Raw genomic sequence first — 22,949 nt, forward strand, 5'->3', positions numbered from 1 at the left:
AAGTGTACCGAATATTTTCTTGATCATAAAAGATACCGAATATTCACCCGCAAAAGAAAATAAAAAATAAAAGATACCGAATATTATTGTGTACTCCCTCCGTCTCAAAAACTAGTGTCGTGGTTCTGGTGCAAATTTGAGTACATGCTAGATTTCCACTTGACTTATGACGAAAGTATGTGCTGTGTTTGCGTCTGCTGCACACGCGACCAGAGCTGGCTTCGTTTCCTCGCAGAAATTAGGAGGTGACAAAATAGTGGCACCATGACGCTAGCTTAGGAATATTCCAGCTAGCTAGCAGCACACATCTTCGTTTTCTATTTTTTTGGCCCATGAAATGCGAGCATCTCCGTTTTCACCAACCTTCACTTGCTGCAGCGGCGCTTCACGTGTGCTCTTGATGTATTTCCCCCCCTCGATTGGAGTAAATCAACCCGTTGCAGTTCGGAGTTTTGACGGCGATGTGATCAATATTGATCTTGGTGTGACAGAGATCGGTTTCGAAATCCGAAGCCACCGGCTCCCTTCGAAGGGAGGTGAAGAGAAAAAAAAACACTTCATAGAGTGTGAAATTCCGATTCCGCGAGTCAATTCACGAGGGAATGACGCGGCAACAACATAGTCGATGGAGGGAAGTTAGAGGTTGACGAGTTCGGGTGCCGCGTGAGGGGATGCGGTCACTGATGACAGAGATTGTTTTAGGGACGACGGCGAAGGCACACTGTTCAAAGATGAAAAATGAGAAACAAGCTAGAGGTTGAAGACGACGAGGAACCGTCGGATCTGAATACAGCGTGGTCCGGACAATCGACCGACGATAAATAGGTGTTCATAGGAAATAAACGAATAAAATAAATCAATTAGAGCAATGCCAACTGAACGACCTATTTCATCCACGCGCATTTGTTTGGATCGTCACGGATATAAAACAATCGGTGCAATGCGGCAATCTAAACGGATAAAATATAGACAAAGCACGGGTCTGTTTACTATCTTTTTTTTTTTTGACACCACTGGTATCAACTTTGACACACTCAACAAGAGAGATTGGGTGGGATGGATCTCACCAGATCCCAACGCACCAACCCCCCCGCCCTTCCCGTTTGTTTACGCATTATAAATAAACCCCTCCCAAACCCCCGAATTCCCCGTGCCCACCGCCATCCTCCTCTGCCTCCCACTCTATCGTCTTCCTCCTCATCTCCGGCGCCACTCCGCCGCCCCTCGACTCCTCCAAGGACCAACGGTAAGCAGCCTCCGACTCCCCCTCTCCGCCGTCCGTCCTCGTCCCCCTCCCCACTCGCCCGCCTCGCGCCGTCACTCCGCCCCGACCTCCCACCGCCACCAGCGTCCGACCCAATGCGCGCGCGCGAGCGGCCGCGAACCCCTCCGCGCAGTCAGCCTCGCGCCGTAGTCTAGGCGCCGACGCCGATCGCGCGGGTCGCCGGCGAATTCCGCGGAGGGCCCGAACTGAATTCCGGCTGTGCGGATCCGCCGGGCCCGGCATGCCGGTGGCTGCTGCTCGCGGTCAGATCCGAGCCTTTTTGCTTACGCCCTCGGCGTCGGTAGATCTGAGTCGATACGGTGGTCAGGTTTCCTGGGACCAGACCAGATCCGTTGTGGCGCTTGGCATTTTCTCTCGTGATAATAGTTACTTACGATCCGGGATTGCATTCGGCCGTGCATTATATCGGCAGTAGGACTGCCAGGGAACGCTGGTTTTATGTACTACGGAGTACTAATTATTATTGCTTATTTCTGGTGACGAGTCTCTTTCCTCCAGTTCTGATCCTTCGGTTAGTTAGTTAGTTCTGATCAATTATGTGTATGCAGGGCATTTTTTGATCAGTGTTGTCACTATTTTACTTCACATTTAAATCCTCTGTTTAACTTAACTCTGCATGCCCTACTCGTCGTCCTCAGACATTTTGATCCCAGCCATCCGTTCCCCTGAATGTTATGTTATTTGTAGTAGTATATGATGATGCCTTCATGCCTGAGAGGGACCCTGCTTTCTTTCCGGCCAATTTTAGCTGTCCTGTACCCACACCATGGAGGTTGGTTGGATCCTAGACGGAGGCCTTTAGTGCGTATAGCCTGGCTTCATGGCGCGGTTAAACCTTCCCAGTATAAAGAAACATCCTGGCTTAGCCAAAGGTACTTCTTAAGCCTCTTAATTCTTACTGGAGGAGCCCATGCTGCAGTAATTAAAAAATTTGTGTACAAGAAAAGAATGAAGAAAATCGAGTGCTGATTTTGTTTGGAGAAATATGTTATGATAATTTTGGATCCCTTGGCGGCTATTGTTTTTTTTTTTAATTTTCATTTTGGATCCCTTGGGTGTTAGGTCGCAGGTATATATTTTGCTTGCTATATGTGCAAAGTATTTTGGGAAGTTCCTTACCAACCAATGTTCCTGCAAATTAATTGATTTTAATTTTTTTATGGTGTAGAAAGATGGCGTCCCATATTGTTGGGTACCCTCGCATGGGCCCCAAGAGGGAGCTCAAGTTTGCCTTGGAGTCTTTCTGGGATGGGAAGAGCAGCGCTGAGGATCTGGAGAAGGTTGCCACCGACCTCAGGGCCAGCATCTGGAAGCAGATGTCAGAGGCTGGGATCAAGTACATTCCCAGCAACACCTTCTCATACTATGACCAGGTGCTTGACACAACGGCCATGCTTGGTGCTGTCCCGGACCGCTACTCATGGACTGGCGGAGAGATTGGCCACAGCACCTACTTCTCAATGGCCAGGGGCAATGCCACTGTCCCTGCTATGGAGATGACCAAGTGGTTTGACACCAACTAGTAAGTCAACCTGCACCTCTTGAATGGTGATCAGAGGTGAAATTTTTTGAGGGCATTGGTCATACAATTTTGCTTACTGGCTTTCTTGCTATTTTGCAGCCACTTCATTGTACCTGAATTGAGCCCAGCAACCAAGTTCTCATATGCTTCACACAAGGCTGTCTCTGAATACAAGGAGGCAAAGGCGGTATGTTCTTTCACCCGCAGCATTGTCTCAGCCTCCTTTTCATAGTAGTTTCCTTGCACATGATTTGGTAGTAAAAAATATCTTCTGACCTGTATTACTATTTTTGTGCTATCTATCTAAATCTGATCCCACATACAGTGCTAGTTTAGCATGTCTTGCTTTGCTAGTTACATGTTCTTTGGTTAAAGTAGAGCCTTTAGCCACATCTGGACGAGCAGACCCCACATCTTAACAATCCTATACGGAAAAACACTGACCAGTTAATTTTGTCCTATACCTGAAGTTGAAATTTATAGTCCTGGAACACATATGTTTTTCTATCGTGCAGACAATAATGCATTACCATTTGGCATTTGCATACCTAATTGAATATAGAAATTCATTTTAAGGATCTTCAGATTTTGTCTCCATGTGTTTCTAAAGCACCTTTTGCAACAATACTGTTAAGTTCTTAACTGAATGGAAAATGATGCCTGCTTACATGTTCTTCCATGCAGCTTGGTGTTGACACGGTTCCAGTGCTTGTTGGACCAGTCTCATACTTGCTGCTCTCTAAGGCGGCGAAGGGTGTGGAGAAATCATTCTCTCTTCTTTCACTTCTTGATAGCATTCTTCCCATCTACAAGTAAGCATCGGCTGACGCAAGTCACACAACCAACTCCTTGTGTTTTGACTTGAATCTTCAGTTGCTAATGTCATATGTTACATAAATTGCAGGGAGGTTGTGGCTGAGCTGAAGGCAGCTGGTGCTTCATGGATTCAGTTTGATGAGCCCACCCTTGTTAAGGACCTTGCTGCTCATGAATTGGCCGCGTTCTCTTCAGCATATGCTGAACTTGAATCGGCACTCTCTGGATTGAATGTGCTTATTGAGACATACTTTGCCGATGTTCCTGCTGAATCTTACAAGTACGCTTCTCTAGTGCTAATCAACTCTACCTGCCATTTTATGTGCTTCAAGTTGTTCTATTAAAACAACAAAACACTAATTCTTTTCTGACTACAGGACCCTCACATCATTGAGTGGCGTGACTGCCTATGGTTTTGATCTTGTTCGTGGAACTAAGACACTTGAGCTTATCAAGAGCACGGGTATCCCATCTGGGAAGTACCTATTTGCTGGTGTTGTAGATGGACGGAACATTTGGGCTGATGATCTTGCTGCATCTCTCAGCACTCTTCAGTCTCTTGAGTCTGTTGTTGGCAAGGGTAAGCAGTAAACCATATACTATTTATTACTTACTATCTCTCGGGTCATAATATAGGATCCTTTCAATATTGACAGTTCTTTAGGTGGAACTTTGATCATCAGTTCCTATGAAAATATGTTGCTTCAAATATAACCAAGTATTGATTATAAACATATATTTCATTATAATCTAGTAGTATTATACTATTAATGTATTGCAGAAGTTGGTATGTGTTACATACATATATTTTGATTGTTGTGATCAAACCTTGAAATGTTTTATTAGCACAGATTCTAAAACAACCTACATTGTGACTCAGAGGTGGTATCTGTTATCCACTGTCATTGCTTCCTGTATTAAACATTGAATACATTCTTTCAGACAAACTTGTGGTGTCTACCTCCTGCTCACTGATGCACACTGCTGTTGATCTTGTGAACGAGACCAAGCTCGACAGTGAGATCAAGTCATGGCTCGCATTTGCTGCCCAAAAGGTGGTTGAGGTGAATGCACTTGGCAAGGCTTTGGCTGGTCAAAAGGATGAGGTATGCTATTCTTTTTCCTCTCTCTGTATACCCTGATGCTTGTTTGCACCACTTCAATTGCAACTCCTAACTAACTTTACTGACATGTAATGTTTAATATTGTCAAATACAGGCCTACTTTGCGGCCAATGCCGCTGCTCAGGCCTCAAGGAGGTCGTCACCCAGGGTGAACAATGAGGAGGTTCAGAAGGCTGTAAGTTCACTGAACTTCAGTTATATATGCACACATTAAGGGTTTCCACTTGCCAATTATTAACAGGAAGTGCATTTCTTACAGGCGGCTGCTTTGAAGGGATCTGACCACCGCCGTGCTACCCCTGTTTCTGCTAGACTGGACGCTCAGCAGAAGAAGCTCAACCTTCCTGTCCTTCCGACAACAACAATTGGTTCATTCCCTCAGACAATGGACCTCAGGAGGGTTCGCCGTGAGTACAAGGCGAAGAAGTGAGTGCCTCTACATGGAATTTTCTTGTGACATTCCTTGCATATTTTATTGGAAAATTGTGTCATTGCAGGGTCTCTGAGGAGATTCTTGTAATTTCCTTCATTTTTTATTGAAAAATTGTGTTACTGCAGGATCTCTGAGGAGGACTATGTCAGTGCTATCAAGGAAGAAATTAGCAAGGTTGTCAAGATCCAAGAGGAGCTTGACATCGATGTGCTCGTCCATGGAGAGCCTGAGGTGAGCAATGCTTATTAATATTGTTTGTTGCAGACCCATTTGCAAGATGTTTGGACGTTTTGAAATGAAGCTATATCTGTCTATGGATCATTGAAATAGGAATTTGTTTAAGCATATCATATTTGTTCCCTGGTAACTTAGTGTATGTAATTTCTATGCACATTTCAGAGAAATGACATGGTTGAGTACTTTGGCGAGCAACTATCTGGTTTTGCATTTACTGCCAATGGATGGGTGCAATCCTATGGATCACGTTGCGTGAAGCCACCGATCATCTATGGTGATGTCAGCCGCCCCAACCCCATGACTGTCTTCTGGTCCAAGATGGCTCAGAGCATGACCCCTCGCCCAATGAAGGGAATGTTGACTGGCCCAGTCACAATCCTCAACTGGTCTTTTGTCAGGAACGACCAGCCAAGGTTGATACTGCTCCCTAGCTTCTTACTTCTATTTCGATACTTCAAGCGGAGGTGTTTTAACTGGTACTAATCGGTACGCCACTTCTTGGTCTACAGGTTTGAGACATGCTACCAGATTGCTCTTGCCATTAAAAAGGAGGTTGAGGATCTTGAAGCTGGTGGTATTCAGGTTTGTATATAAGCTTTAGCTGTCCTGTCACCATATCATTACTACGTCTGTTTGGCATGCGTAACAAATACGATTGGGTCATTTGCAGGTGATCCAGATCGACGAGGCTGCTCTAAGAGAGGGTCTGCCACTGCGCAAGTCGGAGCATGCTTTCTACCTGGACTGGGCCGTCCACTCGTTCAGAATCACCAACTGCGGTGTGCAAGATACCACTCAGGTAATCTACTTGGAATGCCATGAAGGTATTCAGAAAATCTTTGTTACCATCATCATCCATCATCCCTTACGAGACTGTTATTTTTCCTGGGCAGATCCACACCCACATGTGCTACTCCAACTTCAACGATATCATCCACTCCATCATCAACATGGACGCCGACGTCATCACCATCGAGAACTCGCGCTCCGACGAGAAGCTCCTCTCGGTCTTCCGCGAGGGCGTGACCTACGGGGCCGGCATTGGCCCCGGCGTCTACGACATCCACTCCCCCAGGATCCCCTCCACGGAGGAGATTGCCGACCGCGTCAACAAGATGCTCGCGGTGCTCGACACCAACATCCTCTGGGTGAACCCTGACTGCGGCCTCAAGACCCGCAAGTACACCGAGGTGAAGCCCGCCCTGACTAACATGGTCGCTGCGGCCAAGCTCATCCGCACCCAGCTCGCCAGCACGAAGTGAGGAGCCATGAAATCGAACAGCCTGATGATACTACTACCTATTGTTTTGTGGGGACAGAGCGCCAAACGAGCCGTTTGTTTCGAATAATCCGATTCTTTATCGTACCGCCCGAGTCTGGCTAGGGTTAGTCCTGCTGTTATGGTAAAACTGTTACATGTTGATGGCATACGTTGTATTCTATGTGTTTGGTGGGTGGTCTCATTGTTTACAGGTTGTGTGGTCTTGTCGCGGTTATAAACAGAGTTGAATGAAAATTGTTCTGCATCTCTGAGTTTCTCCTTGATCTGCACAAGTTATCTGCTTATTTGAGAGTTACAAACTGTAGTACATGTTTCAGAGTAGCAGCATTGCATACAGTGCACCAATTCCTACCACAGCAAGCACGAGGACAACGAAGCCAACCACATGCAGAGGCCTGAGCTTCATTTTCTCCCACCACCTCTTGTCATCACCTTCATCGTCGCCACCATCTTTTTCCACGGTGTTTGCGTCGGAACCACCATCAGTTCTCGGTGTATCTGCTGTGGCGATCTCCTCCTCCTGTATCTGAATCTTGGTCTCCATGTTCTTCTCTTCAGCCCTGTTCTTCCCTGCGTCCTCTTGGGCGCTCCAGAAGCTGCCATTGCTGCTGCTGCTGCTGCCGCCTGACGAGCCATCGCCTTTCCGCTCTCCGTGAGGCGGGGGCATGGCGCTTCCAGGCTGCTGCTCCTCCGTGGCCATGGCCGACGACAACGGCGGTGGCGGTGGTGGTGGTGGAGGACCTGTTGTTGTTGGTGGTGACCCCTTGGGCAGGATGACGTAGAGCACGGCCTGGTCCTTGTCCATGACGGCCCTGATGCCGCCGGTGCGGACGCTCTTAGGCACCGGGAACGACTTGAGAAACCGCGCCCATCGCGCGCCGCCATTGCCCCCGTCGCCGACGGGGCGCTCGCCGGCGACCTTGAGCTTCCGGCTCGTGTTGTAGAGCACCCTCAGCTCCTCCTTCACGAACCCTGAGACCAGGGCAAGACAAGACACACTTCACAAGACTGAAAAGTCACAACGCAGCGGCCGGTAATTAAAGAGACTGTGGTAATGGCGCCCGCACCTGAGACGTCGACGACGAGGGTGTCGGCGTCGGCCGCGCGCGCCCACTCGCACCGGGGCTCGACGGCCGTGTACACGCGGTGGCGCGGCGCCGGCGCCGTAGCGGCGGCCGCCTGCATGGCGAGACCGTCGATGGACGTACAGCACGCTGCTCTTCTTCTCTCCCTTGGGATCTGTCAGTGACAAGGGTTGGTTAGGAGACAAGTAGGAGGGAAGATCATGATATAGCTATATGCGGCGGTGATGGTTGTCGCTAGGCAACTCCTTCCTTTTGCTTGTGCTGCTCTCGGATTTGTTGCTTTGGCCACAAGGTGGCGATGCACGCACCAAACTCTGCCATGCACTCATTCGATGCAGGGAGAACAAGGATGCAGGTAAATTTGTTAATAGGAGCACTGGTTAGCCAGGTTGTTACCACGCAGGAGGGTTCATAAATTTATTCACTAGCATGAATGAAAACTCAAGACATTATAAGGTTGCTGGGAGCAACACTTTGTATCATTTTTGTTAGCAATGACGTTTTCTTTTAGCTTCAATTCTCCTTCTCTGCCGTTTATAAGGTTCCACGAGCGACGTCCAGGGCATCATCTAGTAAACTTTAACATTCAAGAACGTAGAGAGTGGTAGAAATAAACCATGCCATGGACTTGGGATGTTCCGTTGAAATGATCGAGCACAATCTTGATATTATTCAAAATATGGAGTAGGACAGAAAAGATTTTTTTTCCCTTCCAAAACATTGGTAATAAGAATATTTTTTTGGAAAATATTAGGATGGGCTCACTAGGTCCTGTTGACATTGGTGATGTAGCTTTAAATGAGTTGCGTTATCACGATGAACACTCTAATGCTGAATTGGAAGAGGATTATTAAAAAAATGTCTTCTCTAATTGTCAAATGAAAAAGGTAAGCTCTCCGGTGATCAGCTGTGTGAAGCATTCCGTTGCTATTGGGTGTTTAAAGAAAAGAAAAAAACCCCGAGAAATCTAACAATAAGAGGGGACTTTCGAACGTGAGGGGTTGGGAACAAGATGTTATAAAAGATTTCTGTGAGAGATGATTACTGATAACAAATTGGATTTCATTGGCCCTTAGGAAACCTTAAAACACAATTTCTCCAAAAAGTGAAGTCAACTTCCTTAGTGCGGGGAGGAATTTTGGATGACGCGGTGGGATTTTAGTAGGCCTTAACAATGATGCTTTTTAGTGATTCAAGTTGAAATGAATAAATACTTTATTAGAATTCTAGTCTACGATAAGAGTGTCAAAATTAATAGGATTTTTTTGTGTAATAAATTTAATAGGAATTTGGTTACTGTATATGAAGATGCACAATTAGAGGGCAAATCTAACTTTTGCTAGGAGGTATTTGACCAGACTCCCTTGTTTCTCGAGTATGGAAATCATTTTACGACTCAACCCATCTTCAAGTTTGAAAACTCTCGTGTTTGACAGAGAATAATGCAGTGCAACATAATGCATCTGTGATGGTTGTCGCTACATAACTCCTTTCTCTGCTTGTGCTGCTCTCGAATGTTTTTCTTTGATCACAAGGTGCAATGCACACACTCATGCGATGCAGGGGGAACAACAAGGGCCAAAGGGGGCGATTGCCCCCCTACTCTTAGGAAATTCTTAACTGTACCCCTAATTATTAGGCTTGAATATATTTTTTTTTCTCAAATTTCATGCATAATGATTGTTTATGTACTTCATGTGAGCGTTTGATTAGTTCTTCAGAGGGGATACGTGAGAATTGCCGGAGATAAACAAAGGTACAAAGCGATTGTGTAACTATCATCCTCCATCCTAGCATTAGGGACTTCCGATCGGAGAGCCTAGTCCATGGTGCGGTGAAAACCTTTGATAAAGTGCTTGGTACAAGGCTCGCTGAAGATCTCCCAAACCTTGTGAGGCATCACGAGAGTGCGTTTGTTAGTGGGTGCACCCTCCACAATAATATTATGATGGTACAATGCACGGCTCGACATTTGCATGCCCTCAAGTAGCCAACACTGATGTTCAAGCTGGATATATCAAAGGCGTTAGACTCGGTTCAGTAGCCCTTCTTACTTGAAGTCTTAAATAATATAGGTTTTGGGATGAGGTGGATAACGTGGATTTGTTGACTATTGGCCACATCGTCAACAAGGATCATGGTCAAAGGCATCCCCACAAAGCCAATATTCAACTGTCGAGGACTAGGACAAGGAGATCCATTATCGTCGATGATCTTCATTCTTCTCATGGATTCACTGCGCCGTCTTTCATGCTAGCTACTGTGGAAGGCCTCTTTGCTCCGTTGGCAAGATCTGGGTTGCTCTCATGTTTGCGGACTCAAGATCAAGACGAGCTCAAGATCAGGGTTTGTAGAGCAATTTTAGACCTCTTTGGACAAGCATATGGACTATCAGTTAACAGGTTGAAGAGTACAATGGTATCTATAAGGTGCTCTCAAGACGAGATGAACTATGTTTGCAACCTGTTGGGATGCACAAGCGCTCAGTTTTCATGCAGATACTTGGGACTACCTCTCACAGTTAGAAAATAAATGGTGGCACCTTTACAAGGACTTGTGTATCAGCTTGCCGACTTGGAGGGCGGCATTACTGCCTAAGCGGGGATACTTATTGCTAATTACCTTCATGCTATGCGCCATCCCAAGGACCACATTGAAAAAAAATCGTCGGTGGACCTCCGGTAGGCTTGTTAGATGCGGGTTACCACACCAGGCCGCATGCCCTTTTTATGATCAGCAGGAGGAGGCTATGAATCAGCTATTGACGAACTATGCCTTCGCTAAGGAGATGTGGAACAACTTTTGTTTAGTGAGAGGAATTCTAGAATTTGAGCCTCTTGATGACGATACCTTGGGAGATTGGTGTTTTGAACAAGAACTAATTAGGAGGTGACCAACAGAGAACTACACGTGCTATGTGTTTCCTTGGCATACAGAAGCTTTGGGAACACCGTAATGATATCAGCTTGAATGGTGTAATGCCATCACTTACAAAGCTTAGACAAAGAATTGACAACGAAGGTAGAGTTTGGAGGCAGACCGACCTGCTCATCGGGGACCTAGACGATTTCATTGTGGGTCTAGCAATGTGGGTAGTGCATGAGTAGTTTTTTCATAGTAATTGTGGAGTGGAATGTGCGCGGCTAGACGAATACGTGTAACTAAGTTTTAACTTTGTAGAGCCTCGGGATGTCTTTTCCCTCATTCTTTAATGAATGATACGCACACTTATACGTATTTGAGGAAAAAGCCCTCCAGTTAGCCCCCTCAACAATCTTCATCAAGCTTCGTCATTGAAAATTAAAGAGCTTATAAGGTAGTCAAGAGCAACAATTTATTGTATCACAACATCCGCAAATTCCACTAGCAAGTTCACTCAATTTTATGAGCATTTTTTCCTTTTAAGACAAACAACATTTTCAATTAAAAAAACCCAACCCAAAAGCATGCATGTTTCATTTTCACCTTCATCCACAGACTTCTTTATTTATGAAGAAAATGTAATTTTATATATATATATATATATAATATTATATATATAATTATATTAAGCAACATTCTCACAATCATTCTCAGCCACTTTCCGTTGATAAGCACACTCGCACATTGATTAAACACTCTTACAAACTACTTAGATTTTATCAATCTCAAATAATAGTCTCCTTCCATAAGTTCAAAGATCCCTTCAAGTACACAAATGTAGATTATCTAAGGTGGCGGCGGCCCTACGGTGTGGTGTGCCTTGATGGACTTTTTAGGAGCGTCCCCTCTCGTGCTCTGCAGCCAACAACGACTTGATGGATGGTGGTGCTCCGGTAGGCGGGTATTGAGAATGTCGGAGAAGCGGCCCCGGAATTATGGCACCAACATTTTTCTCCATCGGCTTTGGGTGTTGGTTCGTGGGACATGTTGTTGTGGATCAGGTGGTCGACACAACGACGGTCGTGCCTGGGGGTGGTTCGGGACAACCATGCCATAATGTCGTATTGTGGTGGTGTATCGGTCATGATGGTGGATGTGTTGGCAATGACGAATTGCATGTAGCACATTCCTGTCGTGGCTAGGGAGGATGGTCACACATGATGATGAAATGCGATAGGGCTTGGTGAACTCCAGGTGAAAGCCTACCCCCAATCTCGATAGATGTCATCGTCGTAGGATGTAGTTATCACCTTTGAAAGCCTCGTCAGGGTGCCCCTTCACCTCACTTGGCATTTGGATCTTGAGCTCTCCTGGTGAAAATCCAAGTTTTGGCTTGGTTAGGAGATGGTAGTATTTCCATCGTTCCTCTCATGGGGGCTTCATCTTGAAGGTCCGTTTCTATCTGGCATCGGGGCCTTGTGTCATCATGTAGTTGCTTCGTCGGCTAAGCATGTGCCAACGGCGCGCAAAACCCTGGTGTCCCTAGGCACTCATCTAGCTGATATGGGCAGAGTGTGATTGCAAAGCACCCTCTTTCTAGTAGGTGCCCTTACTCACCGACATGGTCATGTCCAAGCCTTCCATCCTAGTATACTCGACCCGAACCCCAAAGGAGCTCGCCATTATTATCTGCACGGAAGAAAGAAACAACACAGAGAAAATGGAGAAAAGCGCATGAACATAAGAAAGAATAGAGGGAACGTCTCACCCAAACAGATGAAATAATCGCCTTGCTCCTCTAACTTCTCTCCCAAATCTGTTGAACTAAACTACCACTCACCACAGTCAAGCACCAAATCAACGAGAGTAACCATAATTGTAAATTCCACTCTAATTGATGTGAATTCCACATTTTTTTTATAGCAGTGTGAATTCCACTCTAATTGATGGGAGTTATGATAGTCAAATGTTTGCAAAAATAAAGGGACTGTCTATTTACAAGTCGTCTGGATTTCTTTTCACTCAAGTCATCTATTTTGAAGCAGAGGGGGTACTAGTTTTTTTTTGCTCTATCTACACAAGCTTTTTGGCCGTTAAGTTTCAATGCGTACATATTTTCTCAATAGTTGTAAAGTAAGTACTGTCTTCGATTCGTATTAACTGCCGCAGCTCTAATAGAAAGTACATAAATGTTCTTCAGTATCCACTAGTAGTGCTAGTTAACGTACATGGGCGTGCACTTGATCAAATTTGAAGTGTGCATGCATAAAAGAATAAGTCAGTCATACACATACATGCTTGTACAACAAATTAATTTGAACATGTAGAAAGTTAAAGGCACCTCCATAACATCTTATTTCATCAAGTTGATCAACCAAGCATGTCTCTGTGTAATCTGTAACAAACCACAACACATATTGTGCCTATTTGATAGAGTCCGTTACTAAGGTCGGGGATAGACGCTTTAATTAAGTCATACACATACACGCTTGTAGAACAACTTAATTAGGTCCTGTTTGAAACCATAATAGATTATAATAATCTGGATTATGAAGATAGATTATATAATTTGGTTTATAAAAATAATCTAGGTGGTCATGTTTGAAGGTCAGATTATATAAACGTAATCCAGTTTTTATATTATACAATGACATGTCTGTCTTTTGTTTTTTAGCTGCAAAGGTAATAATCTAGGTGGACATGTTTGGAGGACAGTGGCGGTGGCGGTAGGTAATTATTTTGAAGTTTTCAAGGATAATGAATCATTAGTAATCCATAATCTGATTTTAGCTGGGGTAGAGTAGATTATGAGTTTTTAATAATCTGGTCATCTAGTTTTTATAAACTGCAATATAATCCATTCTGTTTCGAGAAATAATAAATTATAAAAACCGGATTACATAATCTGAGTGGTTTCAAACAGGGTCTTATTTGCTCCATGTAAGCACACGGTTCCAGCTATGCTCCCCCATATCCCATGCCTTTTCATTTTATTTCCATGTTTATATCTGTTTTATCTTTTGAACCAAAAGTACAATTTACGATCCGTTTTCATATTCGTGTTTCTTATGACGAGAACTTCAAAACAAGGCCACTTTTGAATATATTTCAATAAATTTTAAAATTTAAATTTCGAAAAATGGTGAAACACTATAAAAGTACACAGAACTATTCACGGTATGTATATACTCCGTGATCCCCCATTTCTGGGGTTGAAAGTTGAAGGCCCTTGCATCGGTGCATATTTTATTTCATTATAAGTTGATCAACCAACCATGTCTTTGTAATCTGTAGCAAACCATAATACATATACAGTACAGGTATACTTGCATTTTACTTGAGTACGTATGAACTTTCTTCACCCAGTCGATCGTCTCACGCCTCGAATACTTCGCACCCCAGCTGCTGCATGCCCGGCCGGCCGGATCACATCTCGTCGCCGTAGCTCCCGGTTCCGGCACCGGCAGCGGCGCTGAGGTTGCGCCACACGTACACGGTGATCCCGACGAGCACCAGCGCCGCCACGGCCACGTTCACCAGCAGCCCGCGGTTGGCGGGCGCGGGCCTCCTCCGCCGCGCCATGTCCATCATCCTCTCCGTGTCCCCGTCCGCCTTCCTCATCTCCTCCGCCACCTTCCTGTCCTCCTCCGCCTTCCCTCTCGCCTCCCTCTCCATCCGCCGCCTCTCCTCCTCCTCCTCGGCCGCCTCCCGCAGCGTCCTCGCCATGGCCTCCTCCCGCGGCCTCTCCTTCTTGGCCTCCTCCTCCCTCACCCACTCCCCCGTGGGCTTCGGGAACGCGGGCAGCTCGGGCCTCGTGGCTCCGTCGTGCTTCTCCGGGGACTCCTCCAGCTCCGCCGCCGGCGCCGGCACGGGAGGCGCCTGCCTTGCCGGCGCGGGAACGTCCGCCGGCTTGCGTGGCAGCGACGGCCTGCGGTCGGGAAAGGGCTTCTGTGAAGGGACGACGGGGGGCTTGGCGGGCTCGGGGAGCGCCGGCGGCGGCTTCTGCGACGGCGCGGCGTAGGGTCTCCTGGGCTCGGGCACCGGCACCGGCACCGGCGCGGCCTGCTGAGGCGAAGGGTGCTTCTTGGGGAGCGTGATGGTGAGCGCCTCGTTCTCGAACTTGGCGCGGATGCCGTCGACGTTGCAGTCGGAGGGGAGCTGCAGATCCTTCTGGAAGCGGCTCCACCGGCCGCCCTCCACCGGCCGCTCGCCGCGCGTGCGCAGGTGCCCGTGGTTGTCCACCAGCACCCGGATCTCCTCCCGCTTGAACCCTGCATCCATCACACACCCGCCATTGTTTGCTCATCACTCATCAGTAATCGTATGATGTGATGTGAGCTGCAGGGATGGATTGGTTGCTTGCCTGGGACGATGATCTTGACGAAGCTGGCGTCGGCGGAGTGGCTCCACTCGACGACGGGGGTGTACTCCTCGTAGGTGCGGTTCATGGCCCTCTCCATGGCTGCCGGCCGGCACCTACCTTCTTGATAATGATCTCCCAAACAATGAACCTGATGAATGAATGCTTTGTGGTGATGGTGGTGGTGAGTGATGCCGGTCACCTTTCGCTGTGGAGATGTATATATAGCTCCCTAGAAACCATGAGAGGAAGAGGAGGAGGAGAAGAAGAATAGATTCTTGGAAGGATCAGACATGGCTTGGCTTGGCGGACAAGTGATATTTTCCTCTGTTGGCTGGTCTTTCTCCCGGCGTCGGCGACGCAAACCCCCAACAAAGTGAAGTATTATTCCTTGCTTGGTTTTCGGCCGGTGTGAGGGAAAATCCATGTCCATGTGGATTTGCACCAGAGGTTGGTCCAAGCCTCAAGAGAAGCATATTGGGTGGGGTTTTGTCTTTCTTTTTTAAGCTGATTTTCTCTTTTTCTTTCTTGATTGATGAGTGTATTATAGGGCAGGTATTATTTAGGACCATGCACGCACAAGATTTGATACGCTATTCGAACTTTTCGAATTTTGATATGCCTACCTTCGAATTGGTGATTTCGCAGATGTTTCAAATGTCTGCTTGCAGGAATTGGCTAGCCTGTATAAATGTTTTCTCTGTTCTTCAGGTGATCTTTGGGTTCTCGAGATTCTAATTAGTCGATTTGGTCAGGTTCTTTAGGTTGACTATGATTTGCCGTCATTCATCGTTGGCAATATGATGTACCGATATCTGCACAAAGTTTATGCTTAATGCTACAGCTTATCAAGTAGGTGATGTGTGCTTGCTGCTCTTGTTTATCATAAAGCGCTGTATCTGATTCAGCCAAAGAAAGACACATATGCATCAACGAGCACAAATGTCAAACAGTTGAGATCAGAATTTAAACCATTTTTTGATACAAAGCAAAACAATGTCACACGCTCTAACACAAGTAGACTCAAGGTACAACACCCGACTCATCATCGAATCCTTTAATACAGTGAAATTGTTCGTATGCCGTATGAGAAAATCAACTCCGAATATATTTGCTTGTATACATTAGCAGAAACCCCGACCATCGCTCAACTATGAATCATCTCTTTGCATGTCTTCACAGCGGCAACGATGTGTCCCACCAGACGTACACCAAGGCATCATTCCCTTGTTTGGAGTTTCATTCCCTTGTTTGTGAGAAACATCAACAAACAATTCAGGTGTGCCCGCGACCTCCGCATGTGGAGCACATGATGCTTCCAGTTCCTCCGCAGCCTACAGCAATCGCAAAACAAACCATGTATCATCCACACAGCAGTATGTAACATGCACACAGATCACTGCAGAAATCAGAAATGATCGTCAAGCTTGCTTACCTAGACATCTGACTTTCACGATGATCCCTTGGCTCTCCATTATCGAGTCGACGTACAAGCCTGAACCGGCACAGGTTGCACACAGCACAGCGCCTTTAGTTTCGCAGCGCACGCATGGAGGGTTATTCCCAACCTCCTTCTTCTCCAAATCCAAACCAGCTGGTTTCCCAATATTCTCCTCTGGAACAGCTTTGTCGTAGCAGAACAGCGCTTCGAGGCTACTCTTGCTTCTTTGCAGGTCATTAATTGCACTTGCTCTTATCTGCATTGGCTAGAAAATTTTGTAAATCTCTTAACATGAACTGCTACTATCAAATGGATGTCACCTAGCTAGTCGGGCCAGATCATGCAGCAGAACAGAGACGAATGAAGTAGGAGGGAAATCAACACACTTAGCTAATCAGGCCGCATTACACAACAGAACCGAGACGAATGAAGTAAGAGGGAAATCAACACACTTAGCTAATCAGGCCGCATTACACAACAGAACCGAGACGAATGAAGTAAGAGGGAAATCAACCCCCATATGGAAGTGAGAGGCTGAGGGCTATTAATCCAACTTGTAGACTGGTGCTAGAATGGAGGACACTCACTGTGAATATGAATATTTGACCAACAGAACTGGGTGGAATTATATCTAGTAAAGGATGTTGCTGTTGTTGTTGCTCTCCCAGTGTTTTCAATATGGAGTATTATAGGTAACAAGGTCTAGCTAGGGTGAAGACCAGAAGTTAGGCATTATTTGACTAACAGAAATGGGTCCAGATTAGCCTGACATAACAAAATCAGCCTGGCTTCCAAAACCACACATAGCGTCAGTCTCATTATCACAGGCTACAGATTCAGAGTCCCCCGGGCTTGATTCTGTAGAGTGTGGCTAAGTGCTAAACCTATGGATCAATCAAACAAGCAAGGCCTGCCTCCCTTTCCACCAAGAAATCAGTGGAAAACCAGGGAGCAGAAGCTCAGCAGGACGCACCAAATCGTTGAGCTCCAGCTACCTACTCCAGAAGCAGGCCCCTGCTGATACGACACCTCGCGGAAAACAAGACAGGGGAGGAGGAAAGCAGCGAGGATGTGGAGAGCGCACCTTGGCGGAGACCGCGCGGGGGGCGGGCCGAGCCGAAGGGGGCAGCCGTCGCAGTCGCAGGGACCCTCCGCCGCGGCGGGGCGGCGCCGTCGAGGCGGCGGGCGGCGGGCGGAGCCTGGCCGAGACCTCCATCGGCAGGCAGGCGCTCCGGTTGGTGGGGAGATTTTCGCCTCGTTGCCGTCGTCGTCGCCGTCGCCAGCGGGGTTGGGGGAGAAGAAGAGGAAGCCGAGCTCCTCGCCCTCGGATTGCTCGTCGCGTTCCCCAGATTTCTCCAAAGCCGAGCTTCGGTTTCGTCGCCCGGGCCGGAGAACGGGGACCCGCGGCCTGCGGGGAGCCCACATGTAGGTGAAGGGCCGGCCTAGTTCGGTTGAAAAGGCCTGTAATAGTTTCTTGGGCCGGCATGCCGTGATAATGTGTGTGAAATTGAAACGAAGCAAAAGCCGGGCGCCCACTTTCTAACAGACACTATATAGGGAACCCCTAGTCAGCGCATTCAGCGCCGATTAAGAAACTTGGCGCCTGCACGCTCTTTTATTGGGCCGTTTTCGAAGCTGGCCCATAAACACGTAGTGCACCCAAATGCTGTATCACGAGAAACCAACAAAAATATTGCAAGTCACAAGAATTGAACCCACGCCACAGTAATCCAGCTATGGGCTGGCTACCACTATATCATTCGGGAACTAGCGATTAGATACAACGTGCACATTTTAAGAACTATTCTAGCCATGCTATTTGAAATAAAACATTTTCATTGATTTTGGGAAAAAAGTTCACTAATTAACCGGTCTCACCAGTTGACTGTTCAAAATTATGTTTTTTTTTGCAAAATCAACAACTAAAAAAATCGTTCACAGAAAAAGAGTTCGCGGGTTAAAAATAGGCTGACGAAATTTAAAAGAAAAAACTCACAGAAATGGAAAAAGTTCATTCGATTTGGAAAAAAAAATATTGGTTTTGAAAAAAAAGTTCATCAACTTTGAAAAAATGTTCATCAATTTGAAAAACGTTCAACTCTTTTGAAAAAAGTTCATTCAATTTTAGAAAATGTTCACAGAATTCTAAAAAACGTTCATTGATTTTTTTAAAAAAATTCATCAATATTGAAAAAACAATCGTTTAATTTGAAAAAAAATCAATGAATTTTAGAAAAAGTTCAACAAATTTTAAAAAAAGTTCATGAAATTTGAATATGTTTATCAAAATTTGAAAATTTCACCGAATTTTGAAAAATGCTCATCAAATTTTTAAAAAGTTCACAGAATTATGAAAAAAGTTCACCAAGTTTTAAAAAAGTTAACCACATGTCAGAATAGTTCATCTAATTTTTTAATAAAGAAAATCATAAAGTTTGAATAAAAAAACTTTGAAAAAAAATCATGCATTAAAATAAAATATAAAATGAAAAAGAAAACCGAATATAACAGCACTGCAAATGAACAGGCAATCGGGCAAAAATGGTTTGGGAAGTTTTCGGAATCTTCCCAAATTTAAAGAATTCCTAAGGTCGGAGGAAGTAATAGGTAAACGAAAACATGTTCCTCCCAGATTGTTGTCAATGGCGTAGTGGCGTATGTCGCTCGCGTCGAAGGATCCGCTCGCGGGTTCGAACTTCCACTTACATCAAGTGGGATACAGATTAGGTCATGGGGAGTCACAGATGCTGCCCCTCATCAAAAGAATTTGAAAACTTAGCCAACCTATATGCATCAGTATTCGACGAACAACGTTCGTACATGAAGTTACGGTCGAACAACCTTGCCCTCTGGTTGATGTCACGAATGATGCAACCATAATTACCGTTTATACCTCTGTCAATATCCTTCATGGCCTGTTTTAAAGTGAGGTACAAATATGAAATTTTGGAGCAGCAGGTCGTCAGCTAGAGACAATGCTTCCTACATGTCGTGCATCATCAGTGACCCCTTCAACTACAAGGGAAGAGCCGCAACACCTGCATAATCGCGGCAAACTGTCGTGACCGATCCTCTTAGTCCCGACCTTGCTATGGCATCAACATGTTTTTTTTGCAGAACCCTACGACATTGCCCTTGGTCTTAGCTATTGTCGCCCTGGCTTCAGTTGGTGCTTTCACAACCTTCCACGTAGTTATATAAAGTTCCGGTATGAACCTCTTTGGGCGTGTTTGGTTCGTTGTATTGCATCTGGCTCGCACCCACCATGTAATATATTGATTGTTTGGTATGATGTATGTCTAGTTGGACCTGGCCCGTCAGATGCAAAAAACGCCTCCAGGCCAGGCTGAGGGGAAACGCAAGTTCGGGCCGTTTCCGCGAGCCTGCACCCGCGCGTGCAGCGACCCATCGACTCCCACACCCACACGAGGATAGGGTTTCCTCCCTGACGCGTCGCTCTCGTCCCCCACCCCGACGCGCCGCTCTCATCCCCACCCCGGCGAGCCGCTCTCCTCCCTCGCCCAGACGAGCCGCTCTCCTGCCCCACCCTGGCGAGCCGCTCTCCTCCCCCATAGGTTGGTTCTCCTCCTCCCTCCATCCCTCTCGGATCTGATAAGTACGCCGCCGCCAGAAGCGCACCTCCGCGCGCAGCTGCTAGCCCTCGCGAGGGAGAGGAGGTCCTGGCCATGGCCGTCGTGGCCATGGGAGCTGCTTTTGTACAGGCTGCTCCCTGGTTACCCCTGTTTACAATTTTTGCACATATTTTATTTTGTTTTGATGTAAATATTATCAGTGTTAATTTATCAGTATTAAATCTGTGCTAAACTTATATAGATGGATGACAACAGCAAGACTCGAGATACCGTTATAGTGCAAGCTGCTGGTTTGGTTGCTGTTTTGTGTGCATATATGGCCACTATAACTACAAGGGCTAGAATTAGAAATTATCGTGCTCCAGTCCGTTATGTTATGCTTGAGAGAGACATAGCTAGGTTGTCCAATCTACGTTTTATCTATGATACCAATGATATAAATTGCCATGACCTACTAAGGATGAATAGGGCCCCATTTTATAACTTGTGTGCCTTGTTCCGTGACCGAAAGTTGCTGGAAGACAACATTCATACCTCCATAGAGGAGCAGCTTGCAATGTTCCTTCTTGTAGTTGGGCACAACCATAGATTTAGGGCAATAAACCCATATTTAGGAGGTCAATTGAAGTAATCAGTCGATACTTTAAGGCAGTCTTATATGCAATTGGAGAGTTGCGTGATGAGATGATCCAGCCCCCGTCCATTGAAGTTCATCAAAAAATCCTACATAGTAGGCGCTTCTACCCGTATTTTAAGGTAATATGTTACCATTTAGAATTTTAGGGACATGCTGGATAACCAAATTTTACAAAATATACCTCACCTCTTTTCCTAGGATTGTGTTGGTGCAATTGATGGCACCCATGTGCTTGCCAAGGTACCCGCTGCTATTGCTTCGGCATTTAGGGGTAGGAAAGGTGGCACCATCCAAAATGTGATGGCTGCAGTTGACTTTGACCTAAAGTTTACCTACGTATTAGCTGGTTGGGAAGGGTCAGCCCATGATGCACTCATTTTGGCCGATGCATTGGAAAGGAATGATGGATTTGTTGTCCCCGCAGGTATTAGTGAATCACTTTAGGGGTTTCTCATCATTTGCTAACATATGATAATAACATCACACATGACCTTTTATTTGTTAGGAAAATTCTACCTTGTGGATGCGGGCTAGGAGCCACTCATTCGTGCAGATGACGGAGACTCGTCGCACTCGTTGGATCATTCACCACCTTTCCAAGCTCAAGGATGATGAGCCTAAGGGTGGAGTGTGAGCAAATCTTTGCTGATTAACTAGTTGACCATATTTTATTCCATTTGGTCAAAAAAATGCCCCTATATATGTGATGTATGGAATGTAACTTGCCCCTATAGTCTGAACACTGAACCGGAGTACTAACACTGAAAATTAAGTACACTAACAATTGAGGATCAACAGGCTGGAAACTGAACTTACATTGCTAACGTACAAAAGCAGAAACACATGACAGAGATCAGTGCAAGCACTTGCTATTCTAAATCAGATCACAAACTGAAGAAATCACAAACATCATTAATGCATCATTATTCTAAATCGTATATCAGTTTGCATTCCGATCCATTGGCGCTAGAACTCGCAGACAACATACAACTAGGCCAGGCATGGCCGCGTTCAGTTGAGAAGAGTCAAAAGCCAACGTTGAATTCATACAGATACAGAACCACGACTTGTTGGCGGCCTAGGAGGAGGTGAACTTGGTGATGGCGTAGGTGCCCTTGGAGACAACGTGCTTGGTGAGCTTGCCGGGGAGGACGACGCGGTCACCATGGCTAGGGGTCGAAGAAAACTAGATGCGAGGGGAAAGGAGGGGAGGGGAGTACCTATAGCCGAGGGTATGCCAGAGGAGCACACCGGCGTCGGGCGACGGCGTCTTGAGGAGGAGTCGGACGGTGTGTTGTGTTGAGAGAGCGGCAGCCGCGTCGTCTCCTCCGAATCCTCGAGGGGGGGGGGGCTCGAGGGCTGAAAACCGCGTGGAAAGGGGGTATCAGAGGGGGTGGGCTATGAATTCCTCGCACCCCAAACGGGTTGTGGGGGATCTGCGTGGTTTATGGGTCACGCGAGAAAAATCCTCTGAAAACCCTTCCAATCCACTCCTATCAAACAAGACCTTAAGTTGGTATCCTCACTAACATAGTCTAAAAACAACTTGTGATATTTTACTCCAAAAATACATGGTCCTGGACCAAAGTGATGTGATTAATTCATACATACGAAAGGTTCTCCCGTTCGTTAGGGGGGAGGGCAACCCTTGCTTGCCTCCTTGTATCTACAACTTCTTCACGTCCAAGGCCGCCTCTCTTGAGTCCGCATGTCATATACTCCCTCCGTTCCTAAATATAAGTCTTTCTAAAGGTTTTACTAGAAAACTACATACGGATGTATATAGACATATTTTAAAATGTAGATTCATTCATTTTGCTTCGTATGTAGTCTCTTAATGAAATCTCTTAAAAGACTTATATTTTGAAACGAAGGTAGCAGAAACTTATTTACTAAACTGACAACCTTAATCGGATTTATGGAGCCGTATGTTGCGCCTATGAGATTGTCAACTAAAATGAGCATGGAAGACAAGTTCGTATACCAATTGGTTAATTAACTGGAAGTAGAAAAAAAAAAGTCATTAGTGTCCAGCTATGACCGAACTGATTGGCATGAAGACTGTAGGAACTTAAAATCAAACAATATTGTGTTTACAAATAGGAAATGAATGTGTACATTTTTTTTAAATATATTATTGTTTAGAACAACATACACAATCTTCCCAATAAAACAAGAAATTTGTTGAGTGATGAAGTTTTCAAAAAAAACAAACGTACTTCTCCATGGGCCCGGTGGAGAGATACCTAGTTTTGGCGGGAATCCAATGCCA

At 45.8% G+C, this 22,949-nt stretch overlaps 4 protein-coding genes across 5 annotated transcripts; 1 reads left to right on the forward strand and 3 right to left on the reverse strand.

Annotated features, from left to right (window-relative positions):
- Positions 1-1,136: 1,136 nt before the first annotated feature.
- On the forward strand, positions 1,137-6,943 carry LOC123446921 (5-methyltetrahydropteroyltriglutamate--homocysteine methyltransferase 1). The gene is made up of 14 exons (XM_045123468.1): positions 1,137-1,246; positions 2,454-2,807; positions 2,907-2,994; positions 3,492-3,619; positions 3,712-3,903; positions 4,001-4,203; positions 4,566-4,729; positions 4,842-4,922; positions 5,007-5,173; positions 5,306-5,411; positions 5,580-5,830; positions 5,927-5,999; positions 6,088-6,216; positions 6,311-6,943. Exons 2-14 carry the CDS (start codon positions 2,458-2,460, stop codon positions 6,677-6,679), a joined length of 2,301 nt encoding a protein of 766 aa, XP_044979403.1. The 5' UTR covers positions 1,137-1,246; positions 2,454-2,457; the 3' UTR covers positions 6,680-6,943.
- LOC123448362 lies at positions 6,816-7,884 on the reverse strand. Its single transcript, XM_045125212.1, has 2 exons — positions 7,767-7,884; positions 6,816-7,671 (listed from the first exon to the last, which is right to left on the reverse strand). Exons 1-2 carry the CDS (start codon positions 7,882-7,884, stop codon positions 7,013-7,015), a joined length of 777 nt encoding a protein of 258 aa, XP_044981147.1. The 3' UTR covers positions 6,816-7,012.
- Positions 7,885-13,864: 5,980 nt separating this feature from the next.
- LOC123446925 (protein RESTRICTED TEV MOVEMENT 2-like) lies at positions 13,865-15,193 on the reverse strand. Its single transcript, XM_045123471.1, has 2 exons — positions 15,010-15,193; positions 13,865-14,917 (listed from the first exon to the last, which is right to left on the reverse strand). Exons 1-2 carry the CDS (start codon positions 15,104-15,106, stop codon positions 14,073-14,075), a joined length of 942 nt encoding a protein of 313 aa, XP_044979406.1. The 5' UTR covers positions 15,107-15,193; the 3' UTR covers positions 13,865-14,072.
- Positions 15,194-15,965: 772 nt separating this feature from the next.
- On the reverse strand, positions 15,966-17,772 carry LOC123446926. 2 transcript variants are annotated; one of them, XM_045123473.1, is made up of 3 exons: positions 17,532-17,772; positions 16,442-16,703; positions 15,966-16,340 (listed from the first exon to the last, which is right to left on the reverse strand). In XM_045123473.1, the coding sequence occupies exons 1-3, from the start codon at positions 17,661-17,663 to the stop codon at positions 16,282-16,284; spliced, it is 453 nt and encodes a 150-aa protein (XP_044979408.1). In that variant the 5' UTR covers positions 17,664-17,772; the 3' UTR covers positions 15,966-16,281. The 2 variants fall into 2 exon arrangements, with proteins under 2 accessions (XP_044979408.1, XP_044979407.1); XM_045123472.1 differs by having other exon boundaries at positions 16,442-16,712; positions 17,532-17,766.
- Positions 17,773-22,949: the final 5,177 nt, after the last annotated feature.

This window comes from Hordeum vulgare, chromosome 4H, assembly GCF_904849725.1.
Source record: "Hordeum vulgare subsp. vulgare chromosome 4H, MorexV3_pseudomolecules_assembly, whole genome shotgun sequence".
NCBI lineage: Eukaryota > Viridiplantae > Streptophyta > Magnoliopsida > Poales > Poaceae > Hordeum > Hordeum vulgare.

Excerpts from the sequence above, each read along its gene's own strand:
- LOC123446926 (XM_045123472.1), bottom strand. The coding sequence starts at position 17,663 with ATGGAGGTCTCGGCCAGGCTCCGCCCGCCGCCCGCCGCCTCGACGGCG. Across the intron at positions 16,713-17,531 it reads CCCGCGCGGTCTCCGCCAAG|CCAATGCAGATAAGAGCAAG; the intron begins GTGCGCTCTCCA and ends AAAATTTTCTAG. Across the intron at positions 16,341-16,441 it reads CGTGAAAGTCAGATGTCTAG|GCTGCGGAGGAACTGGAAGC; the intron begins GTAAGCAAGCTT and ends CGATTGCTGTAG.
- LOC123448362 (XM_045125212.1), bottom strand. The coding sequence starts at position 7,884 with ATGCAGGCGGCCGCCGCTACGGCGCCGGCGCCGCGCCACCGCGTGTAC. Across the intron at positions 7,672-7,766 it reads CCTCGTCGTCGACGTCTCAG|GGTTCGTGAAGGAGGAGCTG; the intron begins GTGCGGGCGCCA and ends CCCTGGTCTCAG.
- LOC123446925 (XM_045123471.1), bottom strand. The coding sequence starts at position 15,106 with ATGGAGAGGGCCATGAACCGCACCTACGAGGAGTACACCCCCGTCGTC. Across the intron at positions 14,918-15,009 it reads CGTCAAGATCATCGTCCCAG|GGTTCAAGCGGGAGGAGATC; the intron begins GCAAGCAACCAA and ends TGATGGATGCAG.
- LOC123446921 (XM_045123468.1), top strand. The coding sequence starts at position 2,458 with ATGGCGTCCCATATTGTTGGGTACCCTCGCATGGGCCCCAAGAGGGAG. Across the intron at positions 2,995-3,491 it reads AATACAAGGAGGCAAAGGCG|CTTGGTGTTGACACGGTTCC; the intron begins GTATGTTCTTTC and ends TCTTCCATGCAG. Across the intron at positions 3,620-3,711 it reads AGCATTCTTCCCATCTACAA|GGAGGTTGTGGCTGAGCTGA; the intron begins GTAAGCATCGGC and ends CATAAATTGCAG.